General features: G+C 42.9%; 2 protein-coding genes across 2 annotated transcripts in view; one reads left to right on the top strand and one right to left on the bottom strand.

The window, feature by feature from the left end:
- LOC118412632 overlaps nucleotides 1-5,033 on the top strand; it is a 14,917-nt gene extending 9,884 nt beyond the window's left edge. The window contains exons 4-7 of the mRNA XM_035815623.1: nucleotides 619-750; nucleotides 1,599-1,667; nucleotides 2,309-2,483; nucleotides 3,114-5,033. Coding sequence (XP_035671516.1) covers nucleotides 619-750; nucleotides 1,599-1,667; nucleotides 2,309-2,483; nucleotides 3,114-4,110 — 1,373 coding nt within the window. The 3' untranslated portion in view covers nucleotides 4,111-5,033. The remainder of the gene's footprint in view (nucleotides 1-618; nucleotides 751-1,598; nucleotides 1,668-2,308; nucleotides 2,484-3,113) is intronic.
- Nucleotides 5,034-8,165: 3,132 nt separating this feature from the next.
- LOC118411110 (polycystin-2-like) lies at nucleotides 8,166-10,324 on the bottom strand. Its single transcript, XM_035813145.1, has 5 exons — nucleotides 9,852-10,324; nucleotides 9,461-9,675; nucleotides 9,145-9,399; nucleotides 8,851-8,998; nucleotides 8,166-8,620 (listed from the first exon to the last, which is right to left on the bottom strand). The coding sequence occupies exons 1-5, from the start codon at nucleotides 10,231-10,233 to the stop codon at nucleotides 8,457-8,459; spliced, it is 1,164 nt and encodes a 387-aa protein (XP_035669038.1). The 5' UTR covers nucleotides 10,234-10,324; the 3' UTR covers nucleotides 8,166-8,456.
- Between the last annotated feature and the right edge of the window lie 5,955 nt (nucleotides 10,325-16,279).

Raw genomic sequence — 16,279 nt, 5'->3', positions numbered from 1 at the left:
CAGTTTTTTCAATGTATCTCTTGTCACTGGCGTGATATGGTCGTGACATTTAAGTGGTAGATAGCTTTTAGCGACATAAAAATGTGGGGCAAGTTTCAGTCCCCTGACATTTAATTGTGGAACTGCAGGGGCGTTTTTGTCAAGACACTCCAAAGCGGATAACTGCAGAAAGGAACGACGGATTGCCTGCATTTTAGGCATGCAGGTAGCTTAGGCAAAGATGTTCACAATGATATGCATGCTATGCAAATGAGGACTTAACTTGCATAATTAATGAGGAAATTGTATAGTTCCCATGTTTTCAATAACTGGACCTCAATACACGTAACACATGTTAATTATGATAGGTGGAATATAAGCAGATACCAAATATGGTAATGAGGAACTTATTTGCATAATTTATGGTAAAAATTCAAAACCGCTTTATGATCAATAATGGGAATTTTATAATTGTGACATGTGTACGTTAGTCAATGATGAACAACACCATGCATGAATTATGTTGATGTGTTGGTCAATTGCCTGAAATTTACGAAAGCTCTACATTTTCATGGAGGTATGAGGTCGCCGAACTCTAGTTATTATTATTATTATAATCCCGTTGCGTTTTCTCTTCAGCTTTCTGCGGCTCACAGATCCCCAAGTGTTTCTACTACGCCGGAAAACACATCGACATCCGGTTCATAACGGACGGAAACACGCAAAGCAACACGGGATGGCGGATCACATATAACGCCAGTAGATCACCAGGTATAGTGATCTGTCAGCTTACGGTGCGTCGGTGGCCGTCGAGTGCGATCGTGATGCCGCACGATTTATATATATATAATATAATGATCTTTATTGCATGTTCATGGTTGTAGGCTAAATGCACAAATGACCACAAGTGGTATAATGAGTGATATAGGTGGTATCTTACTGCTCTTGGGGTACCGGTGTGGCACTGCGGGGTTCGTACCGGCGTGGCACTGCGGGGTTCGTTCACTGCGGCACTGTTGTATTATATAATTACGTAATACATAAGAGTATGACTTAGAAGACAACAAAATACACAAGTAAAAACGTAAGAAAATTCGTTCTTTATCTCTGAAATTCGTTGAGTAATCTTTTGAATCCCGTAGTGCCGCACCGGTGCTCAGGTGATGTGAGATACTACCTCAAGATAGCCTTTTTCGTAACAAGACAGCCGAATCTTGTACGACATGTGCACGATTATACCGAGAATACCCCATGTTTTCGATCGTGCGACGATCCGACGATGACTGTGACCGGGCCCTTATTAGGGGCATGCCACTATCTCTTCTAAAATAGTCACAGAAGTAAAGTTATTGAATGCTGATCCATCTCATTAAAAAAAAGCCACTTTTCCTACATTAAAAATAAGAAGTGGAGAGGGACTATTGCTGGTTACTGTCATTGTGTATTTTTATCCCAGCAGTTCTACGTACCTGTACTCTTGATAATGACATTTTACGTGAGCAAAAAAAAAAAATATTGTTTTTGCAGGAGGCGCAATTAATACCACCATCTTACGTCCACTTTTTCCACTTTCCTCTTTTTCCAGTTCCTTTTTCAACTTTTTTCATCTTTTTTTTCAGTTTGCCCGACGGAAGGCGTCCCTGTGCTGAGTAGCACGAGTAGCGCAGAAACAACTGCAATCGCGGGAGGTAGGTTTGCCTGTGTGTGTGTCTATCTCCTTTCCAGGTACAGGCCCAGCTTCGTCTGTGTTTCTAAAGGAATTTTAGGTGTTTTTTGTCGGGCTTTCTATTTTGTACCGTTTTCTATCATGTCCGTCCGCGGCCAAACCTCTGCCGGCAGACGTAAACTTCAATTGATGCTTTATATATAAAAACATAATTAGTTTAACATATTGATATGGCCGTCAAACACGTATGGTTGGCCGTTGACATGATAGAGAAATATAAAATAGTAAGTATGACAAAGCGTCTAAAAATACACCTAAACAGCCGGAGCCCAACCTCTAATCAAAGAGTTTTGCTATTTACTTTTTTTCTGTGTCATATTTGGTAATTTCATCCTTTGACACATTCAACTATATTCTGGGAGGCTATCATCCTTACTGTGTACAAATAGGCAAATATGTCAAAGACTGTTTATACCTTAGAACCGATAGTGTAAATGACCCGCTAAACTCAATATGTTGACTTATTCATATCTATAGATATCCATATATGTCTGTTTGTTTGTATGTACTGTAAATAGTTGTTATAGACATTACGAAAGTCACTGTACTTTTCTTGTCTTAATAAGAATTTCTTTCTCAAATTCCATTGGTGATCCTCCACAGCTGGTCCAACCGATACACCTCAAACCCTGACCACCCCGCCAGGCCTGACCATCATCCCTAGCGAGAGGCCGCCATTAGTCGGCGCCATTGTGGGCGGGACCCTGGCCTGCGTTGCCATAGTGATCCTGCTGTTGCTGTGGTGCTTCTGCTGCTATTGGAGGAGAAGGAAACGACAGTAAGTTCCATTTCAGTCGTCACACACAGTCACGGTTGTTGCTGACATTCTTCGATGCGAGAATGCAACAGAATAGTTTATGGTATAGGAGTCAAATTAAATGCTGCCTTCCCATTTAAATTTACACCAGGTTCGGTAGGGGGTGCAGCCCCGACCGGGCAGAAAATTTGTCCAGGTGGACTGCAGGGGACCGTTGGGGGTACCTATCGGTGTTATCACGGCGTCTATTTGTTGCCGGGACCCGGGTTGATTTTAAGTCAGATTAAAAAATCTTGATGCCCGGCCGTGCCCCAAAATAGCCCGAGAGCCCACGGGGCGCGTGTGTGCTCGTTTGCGTGCGTGTGTAACGAAAACTTTCAATGCCTAATTCGAAAGGAAGAGGAGAGTTCTACGCACAATTTTTGCCACCACTTACAAATTATGTGAAAGTTTGAAAAACAAACACTTTCTGTGTAATTACCAAAATAGACTTCCAACACCAGGACATCTACATTGCTTTGTTAACTGCACAGTGGACCTTAGCAAATAAAAAAGGCAATGAAACATGTTTCAAATTGAATATTTTATGATTTTTTGATACATGTATATAAAACGTGGTAGTTAACACGCACCGTTTTTTCTCGGTTTCAGACCACAGGTTGCGGAAATCCTGGCGAACCCGGGAGCGCGGCCGGACATCGTGGTTTTCCGACCTGGGGAGGACCGCACTAGCCTCATGAACCCGGACTACGGTCAGAGGGCAGAGTTCGCCGCGCTGGCCGCCATGTCTAGCAACCGCGGGGCCACGCCTGACAACTGTTACTCCGGTGATATGAAGCAACCTTTGTTGGACGGCGCGGTTAGTCCTGTGGTGGAGTCCCCCAGACACGCGGGCCCGCCGAAGTTCGTTCCCCCCTCTCCCCCTAGGCCTCCCCCGAGCGGGAAAGACTGGTCGGGCGGCCCACACGCGGACGCCTATCCGGACGACGTGTTCTTTGAAGACCGCTTTAGAACGGACGACGAGTATTCGGACCCTGGATACGCTGAGATTGACGAGAGCATCGCGAAGGCCGCCGACGATGATGCGTCGCGTTTGGATAATACCTGTCGTGGTGCAGTAGCAGGGGCAGCCGCTAGGGGGCGCGATAGTTCCACGAATGTGTATATCTTTAGCCCCCGGCCAAAGACTCCTCCTGCAAAGCGCACTCCGCCCTATGCTGAAGTCAACCTACTCGAGGCCAGCGAAAAAGGCGGGAACTTTACCTTTGATGGCGAAGTGCTCCCGTTGGCGGAAGGATACAACGAACCCATGGCAACCGCGTCACGTGACTCAGGACACGGCACAGCGGGAAGCGACGCTGACGGATACGAGGTTCCCATGGCTACGCGTGCACATGAACTGGAAGATGCCGAAGGATACGCCGTTCCCATAGCAACAGTCCTCCCCAATAACCAATCACAGCTCGGGTACGATCATCTGCACGGTGCATCAGAGACAGAGAGCAAGAAACAGGGTATTGGCTACGACCATCTCCATGGTAACAAGAATGGTTACGATCACTTATTACGAGAGTCGGAGAAACCACTCGGTCCTAGAAGTTCAAAGTACAGTACACTAGACAACATGGCCCAAGAAGAGGATCTTTAGGACACACTCAGCTGTTGGATTTAATCAGATTCTTACTTCTTTGCAAGAAAAGAAAAGAAGGATAACGTATTTTTTGTTGAACAGAACAGCAAAACAGTGCGCGCATATGTCAACATAAAACTAGGACACCATTATGCAAATCTGACAAAAGCTGTGTTGAGGGCCCGGTCACACTCGGCGGCAAATTGAGGGTATTTTGGGGGGGATATTCTGGCATAAACTTCAGCAGTTTTGTGACGGAAAAGGCTTCTTGGTAACCCCTTTGCCGATTATCAGCTCTGTCAAAGCCTCGCTGAAAACGTTCTGCAAAAAGTCTAAAAGAAACATTTTCGGTATTTGATCGTTGTAGAGCTTAGTACGTCGTGTAACATGTAACAGGGTGTTTTTTCTTCTTTTTGTTATTTTGCAATGATTTTTGCCTAGTTTTTTAGCGAGAAAGCAACGGAAGGTTTAAGTGCTGGCTGCTTAACCAATCGGACGCGTGCATTTAGCGTGACGTCACCCAAAAGTATGACGTACCTTTCATAACATCAGTATGTAACACTAGTGGTATGATTACGTTGTTGCGCAATGCCAACGTGTTGAGCATTTTTAGTGTATTTCACTAATGATACTTTAAACTTTAAGGCATGTCAAGAAAATACGTTAAATCGAAATTATGCCGTACGTTTTATGAGCAAGTTTAATTTTTCTAGTATTTTTTGGAGAATATGTTTCGCGTTGCTGTGTCTGGTGCTGCTAAAGATATTTTCTTTACAAATCTACGCGAAGGATGCTTCATAAACAATGCATTTGAGTCGGTTGGTGATTTTTAATATCTTCAGTCTAGACATTGCAAAAGTACGCATTGATTCTAATCAGATGTACATATTTGTATTACTAAAACTTGCAGACGATATTAAATTCATAATGACGACGGTTCACTGATGTCTTTATTTTGTTTTGATACGGCTGTGATTTTTTGCTCGTAAATCTATATAGTCAAAGTAACTTGCGCATTAGTGGATATTATTACTATAGTAGTCAGAGTCCTTCCCACACAAGATGGTGCATGGTTGGCGCCTGGACAACTGATATCGTCCCATACTTTTTACCAAAACCCGCAAAAGATATTTGTGGAATCTCTTACTGGTAACATGGGATATCACCCCCACTGTCCACGGGTGGAAGCGCAGCGGTCTACACGTGGCATGCTTATCATGTTTTTTTTTATTGAAAAGTATATGAAATAATACAAATATAAGTACGAAGACGAAGTGACGGTGGACTTAAGTTGTACAAATCTTATTTTAGCGCCGCCACTTATACAGATATTGAAAATAATATATTAGACAGGACTATGATAACTAAATCATTAAATAAATATATACATACATATAGATACATCATGTGCGCGAACCCTACAGGTACATCACATCTGCAAATGTTTTTTTTTCAATTTCAGGTACCATCCTATGCTTTATCTGTCTACCTGTAGGGGGGAACTATTCACGCACAATTAACTTTAAAAAGAACAGAGAGGACTACCACGCTTGCCGGGGAGGACTCGTTTCTAATGTTTGCTACGGCCGCCGTCACATTGCAGGACCAGTGTGGAGGTGGGCGCACGTGGGTTCATCAAAATACGGTAACACGACCCTATTCTCCTCTTTAAACAAGTGACGGTTAACGCAAAACTCACTATTCGGGCTTCGGGGATTTCTACGGTTAATGACCACAAGGTGACTGTGACATCAAGAAGACTTAAGGTCGCGGAAACTTCGGTCTGAAATTAATAGAAAACATGCATTTTCTTAAGAATGCTTAGGGTTGTATAAGGGCAAGGGTTAGGGTAAGGGTTCCTGTTAGAAAATTTGTTTCCGAGGAAATGTGTTTTTTTGGTCATATTTCTGTCTAAAATGGATAGAAAACATGCAAATTTTGACTATTTTTTTTAAAAACTGCTTAGGGTTTGTGTTAGTGTTAGGGTTATAGGGTTAGTGTTAGGGTAAGGGCTATGGGTTCCTGGAGAAAATTTGTTTCCGAGGAAATGTGTTTTTTGGTCATATTTTGGTCTGTAATGGATAGAAAACATGCAAATGTCGACCATTTTTTAAGACTTCTTAGGGTTTAAGTTAGGGTTAGGGCTAGGGTTAGAGTCGGGGGTTCCTGGTAGAAAATTTGTTTGAGGAAATGTGTTTTTTTGGGTCATACTTCGGTTAGAAAAGGATAGAAAACATGCAAATTTTGACCATTTTTTTGAGACTGCTTAGGGATTGTGTCAGGGTTAGGATTACGACTAGGGCTAGGGTAAGAGTACTATGTTCCTGGTAGAAAATTTCTTTCCGAGGAAATATGTTTTTGGTCATATTTCGGTCTGAAATGGATAGAAAACATCCAAATTTTGACCATTTTCTGGAGACTGCTTAGGGTTTGTGGTAGGGTTAGGGCTAGGGTTAGGGCTATTGGTTCCTGGTAGGAAATTTGTTTTCGAGGAAATGTGTTTTTTGGTCATATTTCGGTCTGAAATGGATAGAAAACATGCAAATTTTGACCATTTTTTTGAGACTGCTTAGAGTTTGTGTTAGGGTTAGGGTTAGGGCTAGGTTTAGGGTAGGGGATTCCTGTCAGAAAATTTGTTTCCGACGAAATGTGTTTTTTTGTCATATTTCGGTCTGAAATGGATAGAAAACATGCAAATTTTGACCATATTTTGGAGATTGCTTAGGGTTTTTGTTGGGTTATGGTTACGGCTAGGGTTAGGACAAGGGTTAGGGTAGGGGTTCCTGGTAGAAAATTTGTTTCCGAGGAAATGTGTTTTTTGGTCATATTTCGGTCTGAAATGGATAGAAAACATGCAAATTTTGACCATATTTTGAGACTGATTAGAGTTTGTGGTAGGGTCAGGGTTAGGGCTAGGGTTAGAGTAGGGGGTTCCTGGTAGAAAATTTGTTTCCGAGGAAATGTGTTTTTTGGTCATATTTCGGTCTGAAATGGATAGAAAACATGCAAATTTGACCATTTTTTTTGAGACTGCTTAGAGTTTGTGGTAGGGTTAGGGTTAGGGCTAGGGTAGAGTAGGGGTTCCTGGTAGAAAATTTGTTTCCGAGGAAATGTGTTTTTTTGTCATATTTCGGTCTGAAATAGATAGAAAACATGCAAATTTTGACCAGTTTTGTCCAGTGCAAAATTGTTGCCAATTACATGAAATAGAAACTCACAAATTTGTTGGCTCTAGCGTAAGCCGTTCTGTCATTATACGACGCGAAATTTGGCGTAGGTCTGAAAAGCCCTCATCCCGTCTGAATAGTGTTAAAGTACACACATTTGTACCATTTTTAATATAACTTTATTGCACAACAATTGGGAAGGGAACAATGTATGTCATCTACTGATACATAAATTTCCATGCGGGTAATACTAATCTACGGAACAAACGAGCGTGTAGTATGGAATGATATTTTGTACAATCATCGGAGGCTTTTGCAATCATTGGATGAATTTCCAACGTCTATATATTATTTCATATAGTTTTCTTTGTATGGCATGCAGGATTTGTCACATGTACTTAGATTTGCTATTCTAGTCCATTGAGACAAGTCATTGTGTATAAGATAACAGCTAGTATAGTGAATTGCGCATATCAGTATATTTGGGACATGCAATCGATCAGAAAGTGATCTTTGTCTACAATTGGCTCTATATATAATGGACAAAGTGGATAGGATTTTAGGGTATGCTAATCATTATCATTGTAATATGGAGAGGACATTGATTTCAAACATAATCCAACATTTTTAGGACTAATAAAGCAGTTTAAGAGAGATTTGATACCAAACATAGTTTAGCCTAAACTGTAATGCCGATGACAATATTTACATCGTTAAATGTTCACACGATCATCATACATTGTTAAATACACTCAGAAAGTTAAGACTGGGACTAACGATTACATAAAAATCCTTAGAGTGACATAGACTTAAACTACGTACATGCAAACATAAAAAATGGATCCAAGACAATCCTTTCCAAACTACATAAGAACAGTGAGCAGCCTTGTTGTGTCGTGTAAGTATTCAAACTGATACACACTGATCCACTCTTTATTATATCATTGATTTCCCTATTGATATGTATAATAGAGAACTGGTGCGAATTTACATGCTTTAGTCATTGTAACTTTATAGTTCGCGAACACATGCGTCACATATGTTATCCATTCATTACATTTCATCTCTTCATTGTCGTAATAGAAATATAAAACTTTTTTTTTTGTTTAGCTAGCCAGGATCTCACTTGATGAAATCCTATATGGTACTTTCGCACAGTGATTTAGCTGTGTCGAGCGTGTGGTCATTTGTGAGACTTCAAGCTTGTGAAGTACTTGGTTGAACGTCACACAGTGGAATCAGCTGACGCTTCTTGCACTCAAATTTGTACATCACGTCAGTCACCCTGTCTACTTCCTGCAGTACCGTTTCAGTCCGCTGGAGGGTCTCTTCTATGAAGTGGTCCGGAAGTGGTGCTTCATCTTTAGAAACGGCAAGAACGTAATACATTTTAATACATCTTTACCTTTTGTTTCTTGATAGCAATTTTAGGGGAAATTTCATAGCAATAAACCTACTGGAATCACAACATGACTTCCTACGATCTTATAGGTGCAATTAAATGCTGTCATTGGGAAAACCGTTTTGGTTACAAAAATATGACTTTCTATGAGCTAACAAAACTGTTAGACAATTGTAATGCTGATATTACCGTCAGAGGTCTGGGACTCATGACGCATGCCCAGAAGACTCCTGAAGGAGTTCCAGAAGTAATCTCCCATCGCCGTGTCCACGCCGATGTCGTCTGACGTCTGACAGTAGCTCAGCCAGTTACAGAGCATCCCCACTCCCAGATTCATCTGCAGGAGAACATAGGTATTTTGCTATATAGTGTTGATGAAGCTGTTGCAATTATTATGCAAACTTAAAAATGGTTGGTGATAACAAATCATGATACATATATGTATACATAAGACAGAATGAAATAATCTGATTTTTGGCTAACCAGGTAAAAGACGAAGACCATGACGAATGTAGAATAGTACAGAGGTCCCATGACTCGATCCACTGCCTTCATATCGTCCGCAAAGACACCGACGAACGGCCTCCCCAAGCCCATCTCAAACAGCACGTACGACGTTTGCTTAAAGCCGGAGAAGATCTCCATGTTGTTGCCGAAGATCAAAACCCCACTGATGCCGTAGGCCAATATGATTAGCAGCATGTACACCGCAAACCCGAAGGCTTCGCCGTATAGGATCTATGTGTAAAAAAATACTATTTATTTTTTTTATTTTACAAATTGGATAAACAGATTGGACGAAAGCCTTAACATTTTTGCTGGAGATGTTCAAGATGATTTCTACTGTACGTACACGAGGCAGAGCGTAGACGGTAGCCACGCCCCTGGAGAAGTTGAGGACACGCAGGATGCTGAAGGTACTGATGAAGATGGAGAAGGACAGAACCTCCTTGAAGGTAGCGTCCCATTGACCTGCGGTACTGATGTCTACAAACTCATTGATACCGAACAGCTCTGTGAAAATCCCATGTATGAAAACATTACTGTCGATATTTCTTGGTATTCCGACAATTTCTAGACTTCTCCAATAAATAGTACGCAAAACAGCAAATGATACATTTTACATATGCAAAAAAGTTTTCTGCTTTCCACAAATGTCAGCAACATGTAGATAGTTTATAAGCATATACCTTTTGCTTGTTGTATATCACGCAGTGTGGCAGCTGCCTGGATGTACCGAAGTGCGAAGGTCACAATGACGGCTGTCGACAAGCCAATGTTGCACAGGATCAAGATGTTCCAGAAACTGGCGAAGTACGCACGACCGCTCTTCCGTATATTCCAAACCTCATTTAGGACGTTGTAGATGTAGAAAAGGACGAACAAGATGTGGAAAAGCATCTGGACATAGTCGTCTGCTGTCTGGTACTGGAACAGCCGGAAGGTCTGGATACTGGGCTGGAGTTCAGCAGCGCCCCCTGGGAGGTACTGCAGCCTGAACACCACGCTGCTGAACAGCTTGACGTCAGGGTGGTAGAAGTTGGCCCGGAGGATGAGAGTGTCTGAAACCATCAGGATCCAGTCGGTCTGTTTTAGGAAGTCTATCACTGCAGCAGCCTGACCAGCACCTCGTGGCAGGTCCACCGTGGTCAAGCACGCCGAACTCCCGTTTCTGAAACATACAGGAAGTACATTATTGGACTAGATAATCAAATCAAAGTTGAATTACATACAGAGAATAAAAAAATTACATGTGTATTTAAAAAACATATTGCACGAAAATTGAGCAGATCTTCCCCGGAAATGGAAACAAATACCAAAAGAATTTGTCTATATACCTGACTTCGTCGACAATATTCGTGGTCCCGTTGGATGGACATTCTTGTTCACCCTGTCGACCGAGAGCTCCATTCAGTAGAACCATAAAGAGCTCAGGATAAAGCCTTTGGTCACTCGTTTCAAGGTCTATATCTATTGGTTCCTCTGAAATTGAATGAACATCGCGATTAAGACTTAAGGAGCAGTACAACTGCCCCTTTACCCAATTTACTCAGAACATTGCACACAGGCTCTTTGGGATCTGCGATATTTTCCCACCTGGATATTTGGTAGTTCTCTCCAGGCGAACAGGACCGATCCGGAACGAGTTCGTTCCAGCCGGAAACTGTTTGTCCAGCCAGCTGAGCTTCTGTCCGCTGTACCCCCGCTCTGGGTGGAGAGACGGGATCAGTTCAGACGACAGCCACTCCCAGGCATCGTCTGCTGTGGCAACCTGCAGGTGAAATTGATTACTTGACTACACAGTACACTCCCGAGAAAACAGTGTAAAATTACGACATGTCCGTATTCTGTAGATCTGTGTAGCTTGCTTTAAAGTCGATATATGTTATGAGGGACAGAGATGTCTGGAAGGAGAGGGTGGACTTGGTCCGGGCAAGCAGCCCGCGATGATGATGATGATGATTTGTTGTTGGTCATTGTCGTTTGCAATCCTCAAAAAGAGATCATCATCGTCAGCTGCTCACTGTACAAAACTGTTTTTTAATGCCTAAACGTAATTTATTGGTTATGCTAATCAATCAATCAACCAGCTAACCAATCACCAACCAACCAACAAACAAACCAACTAACAAACCAAACAACAAGTCAGCTAGTCAGCTAGCCAGCCAACCAACCAAACAGAAAACCAACCGAAATAGTGTAAAAATAACGAATTTTCTCAAATTGGTACCACTTGCTTATAGCCGGATTGCCAATTCGATGGTAAGCTTCCAACTGTACCTCCTCATATCCGGATAGCAGGCTATTCTCTAGCGAGGTCTTGACGTAGTATGCGTGTCTGTCGAACCCCAGAATCCCGATGTAGAAGGCATTTCCAGTAAAGATGAGCAGAAACACCAGGAGCACCAGGATGTTTCTACCTGTAGTCATCCTCTCGGTCCAGTTCGGGTCATGGTCGGTTTTCTTCGGGGCTGGTGGCAAAACCCTCCGAGCGGGAACTGAATCAGAAATACAAAACACCAATGACGTTAGGTTTATATGAAAAAATATAAACAAAGAAATCTCAATTTTACAGCCTTGGCTCTTAGTTGATTAGTAATGCCACATGCAACAGTGTTTTCGTTTTATGTTGTTACAGAAAATGTCCATGCTTTCTTCGTGAAACTTAACAAAGAAAGACTGACCAGTGCGGCCGTAGCAATCTACCATGGTCTTTACATGGTAGATGTGTGTGGACTCACCTTTATAATCCCTGCTCTTTTTCTGAAAAACACGGATAGGACATCGTCCCGTGTCCGATGAATTCGCCCCCAAAACTCTCCGGACACAAGCGGTTACAGACCACACAATAGGACCGATGACGACTGTTTTTATGTAAGCAGTCAAAAAAATCTGCAAAGTGCGTACATTGGTTAAGTCACATGCGTTTTGGTAGATTGCCTGAACATGAAATTTCCAAACCCCTCCTTCAAACATGATCGAACTCATCTCTAGTTGTACCATGTAGTTTGTAGGGTAGCACGTATTCTACCATTCACGCTGTATAATCTCAGAAAACACTTAAAATGCATGCTAACCTGAACAGGCTCCAGCAGAAACGTAGAGAATAAGAATGCCAGGACGAAGTCCTTTAGCCAGGCCTGGCTTCTCTTAGCTCCAAACTGCAGACTGTACACGATGACGAAGAAGCTGCTGCAGACAGACGTCAGGATGGCGAGGATCCACGCCACCGTCTTGTACGGAAACCGGCAGGTCGTTTGAGATGTCGGCTTTTTCATTACACCTGAGAGAATCTGATCCTCCAACACAGGCTGCTTGCGAAACATCGGCACAAGGATGGCGTACACTGGCAGGAACACTGTGAAGGATGTAGCTGCAGTACCAATCAGTTCCGACAGACGGAGAGTGATGAGTCCAGCGTCGAACAGAATGACATCTTGTGCACCCAGTTTGACTCCGTACCACATGGCGCTGCCCACCATCCACAGGGTGGTCTGTGCCAGGCAGCAAACCAGGCGCTGCGCCCGGCTGAAGTGTCTCACACCGGAGTTACACACGGCTGACAGGAGCAGATGTTCGTCGTACAGAAGGAACGAAAACGTCGGTAGGGTGTACTCTAACATCCTAAGGTAAATATAACGACATGTCTCATAGGCAAGTCATGTCTTTGGACAGTAAAATTGTTTGTATTCCATATTGCCTGGTATATGATGTGCGTTTACGGGACTTACCCCATTTCTCCATCAGCTGCCTTCAATGTCCTTATCGTCCTACCGTCTCCTTTGGTAGAGGACAACCAGGTGTAACATGGGAAAAAGCATCTGTGCAAATAAGAGCAGCTCATCATTTATATTACACGACATTGATTTTGTTCATGATTTCAAAAGAGGAGGATAAGATCACAACGGGTGTCAACGACAAATTACAAAAATATGGGAAACTTTTTTGTTAAAATCAGCAATCCAATTTATCTTGGAAGCACTTATTTATTTCCTGTTATTTTTTCAACAAAAAAAATTTCTGTGTTAAGTGCCAGATGAATTCTCAAAGCTTCTAGCTTTTGTGGATTCCATTTTGGACTGGAACAGAAAGCAAACAGTTGAACCAGTACCCACCCTTGTGATGTCTGTACGTCCCAGACCTTGACGTTGTCTATGAAGAGTGACTCCATGGCGCCCTTCCCGGAGCTGTCGTGCCAGACCTGTACAGACTGGAGCTCGCCGATGGAGGCCGGTGTCGTCATGATGTGGTACGTGTCACCTCCTCTGGCTAGGATCTAAAGACAGATACGAACAGGATGAATTGTGATTTCGTTTATGATTTATACTTGTGTCTCTTCTCTCCATGGCAATGTTTGCAGTACATTATGCATGCAAATCATATCAAGCAACTGCCTCGTAAAGGTATTTGTTTAAAGACGCCGAAATATATAAACGTCACACATCTCACCAGGCCTGCAGGGTTGAGAGTAACCATGGCTGTCCTGCCCGCTGACCCTGTGATCATTAGCCCGATCACAGACGCCGTGCCGGCATCAGGTTGGGTTCCCGTACGGACGGACACGACGTAGACGTAATCCGCACCGGGAACGTCTGACGGGATTGTGGAGACTTTGGGAACAACTGCCACCTTAGGGTTTGCTTTGGTTAGCGTTGCTGCTTGTTCAATTCCAACAGCAATGCTGTTTCCTACTGCGGTGCTCAGAGCGATGTGGCTCTGAAAAGGTATGGGTGATTAAAAATTGGATTTCGACACACACTGAAAAGGCGTGAACTACGTAAGACTGGATTTTTACAAACATAGATAGTTGATACGGCTAGAGATGTTAGAGCCTCCAACGTACTAGGTATCGTGAACATTAATGTTCAGCTAGAATATCATACAGAGTTTGAACAAGAAATAAACAACTATTGATCTTGACGTACCCTGATGTTTGACTGTAATATCAATAGTTGGGACATCAAAAATATCATCCACAGTGCTAATATCGTTCCGTATACGGTCGTATTTGTGGACAACTTGTCTGTGTAGCTGTCAAACTTGTCGAAGTCAACGAAATTAGGAAGTGCCAGAAAAGTCGCTGCCAGAATCACCCTGGAGCTTTTCCCATCGCTGCCTGGTGTTATGTCACACGTGCACCATGTGGTCTCCTCGTTCGTGTCAATCCCAACCTGCGATGCAAATAGTAGAAAATGCTATTTCACCAGTTATGAGGAAAACAGCAGTTTAAAAAGCTGGATATGCAAATGGCTATGATGAAGATAATAAAAGTTTCAGTTTTCTGTCAAAATCGATTCTGTCATGCCCAAAATATATTTATTTATATAATGCTTTAGGAATTAATACATACATACCTCACATTCAACTGACTACATCAAAATTCAATGGGGCTGAAACTCCAGCAGCTTAAGAGTTAACAAGTTTAACTAGGTAGTAAGATACTATGAAATCGTAAGTCAGTGAAACCTGGCAGCGGCGGTTGTCCCACGTCTGGTTCTCGTTTTCCCGCATCAGACAGGAGACTGCAGCAGTCTGCAGTGTGAATCCTGCAGGGATGACGTCATGATCTGCAGGGGGTGGGGTCTGAAGATCTGCTGACGTCAGCAGCCGCCTCACACTACCTTGGGGTAGGTCTCCGCCTTATCCACAATCAGACACAGGGAAACATTGGTGTTCATTTCCAATGATATAAGACCTTTACTGTCTCATAAAAAGAAGTCAATGCATTGGAATAGAGAGCTAACTCTTGGACTAGAATAGACACATGATATATTATCGTCTGCCCCTTTCATGTTACATGCAATTAAACCTCGGACGAAAATATGAATGAAACTTGTTATCAATTTCGTGATACTGAATAATAAAACTGCGTTGCTCATCTTTAACATCTGAAACAATAAGCAAGCAGCATTGAGCCGCTTTAAATATATTTTGAATTAATATGATAGTAGTGATCAGGTTCTGTACCTTTTTTCTTCACCCCAACCATGAGCCATCCACTTTCCATTTGGATCTCCGGAATAAATGAAATGTTGAAATTTGAATAAACGAGACCAAACGGCATGTCAAAACCGTCATAATCTGTGACTTCAGGAGGTTTGACAGTTGTTGTGTAGTCGTATTCTTCCTCAGTTGGGAAGTCGTGAAACCGGAAGTACACCTGCAGCTCGGTGTCGACGTCATCGACTGAGAATCTGAGCAGGGGCACCTGGCCTCCATCGGCGATGTACATGGCGTGATGCTTCATGTTGGTGTCACGGCTGGGAACCTTGGTCAGAGGGAAGGATCTACCTGCATCATCAAGGTTGTGCCTGTATGATGTCGGCAGGGTGTCATGATACTGTTCTTCTGTGTCACTCGTGGTCCCAAACTGGACCCTCTGTTTGACAACGACGGTGATGTTTGGCTGTAGGTTTGATTCGTCAGGTAGATCCCTCTCTTTAGTGACTGTAACCATGACTACCGATGACGTCACCTCAGTTTTCTCTACACTCCACACAAATGGATCGTCGACAAATGCCACAACCTGTGGAAGCAATTGCGTTACAGAACGTTATATATGTTGGACATTGGACAAAAGTTTTCTTTTACACAACCAGTTTTTCTCAACTGCTGACGTTTCGATGTCTGTCAGACATCTTCCTCAGAGCTTCTAACTGGAGTTATGCTATAAGCCGCTATATGCAGCCGATGTAGGTGGCGCTTTTGCGGCGAGAACACTATCCCAAACGTGGCTTAGCTTGTACCCCCTTCGTCCCGTTCCATCACTGGCATGGACTTTCTTATCCAGACTGCTTCTTTAATCCAACTCTGTTGTCTGTTGTCTTCTCTATCTATGACCTTTGCCCCCTCCCAGTCAATGACACAGTTATTCGTAGCAAAGTGGTCCGTAACCGTGGATTTCTTATCTTCACTCTGTGCTTGTCTTTTCTGGGATCTAGAGTGACGTGTCAGCAAGGCTAATGCGGACAGACATCTGATGGTATCCAACGGCCTAGTTTTAGGAATATTTTCTTACCTTCATGCTGGAATCCTCAGCAAGGTTGTCATCCTTTGTGAACACGATGGAGCCGACATCATCGCTGATAGGAACGGTACCGACGTCAGGGATACTCTT

This window comes from Branchiostoma floridae, chromosome 3, assembly GCF_000003815.2.
Source record: "Branchiostoma floridae strain S238N-H82 chromosome 3, Bfl_VNyyK, whole genome shotgun sequence".
Classification (NCBI taxonomy): domain Eukaryota; kingdom Metazoa; phylum Chordata; class Leptocardii; order Amphioxiformes; family Branchiostomatidae; genus Branchiostoma; species Branchiostoma floridae.
The sequence above is the reverse complement of the archived record's forward strand: the minus strand, read 5'-3'. Positions and strand labels throughout refer to the sequence as shown.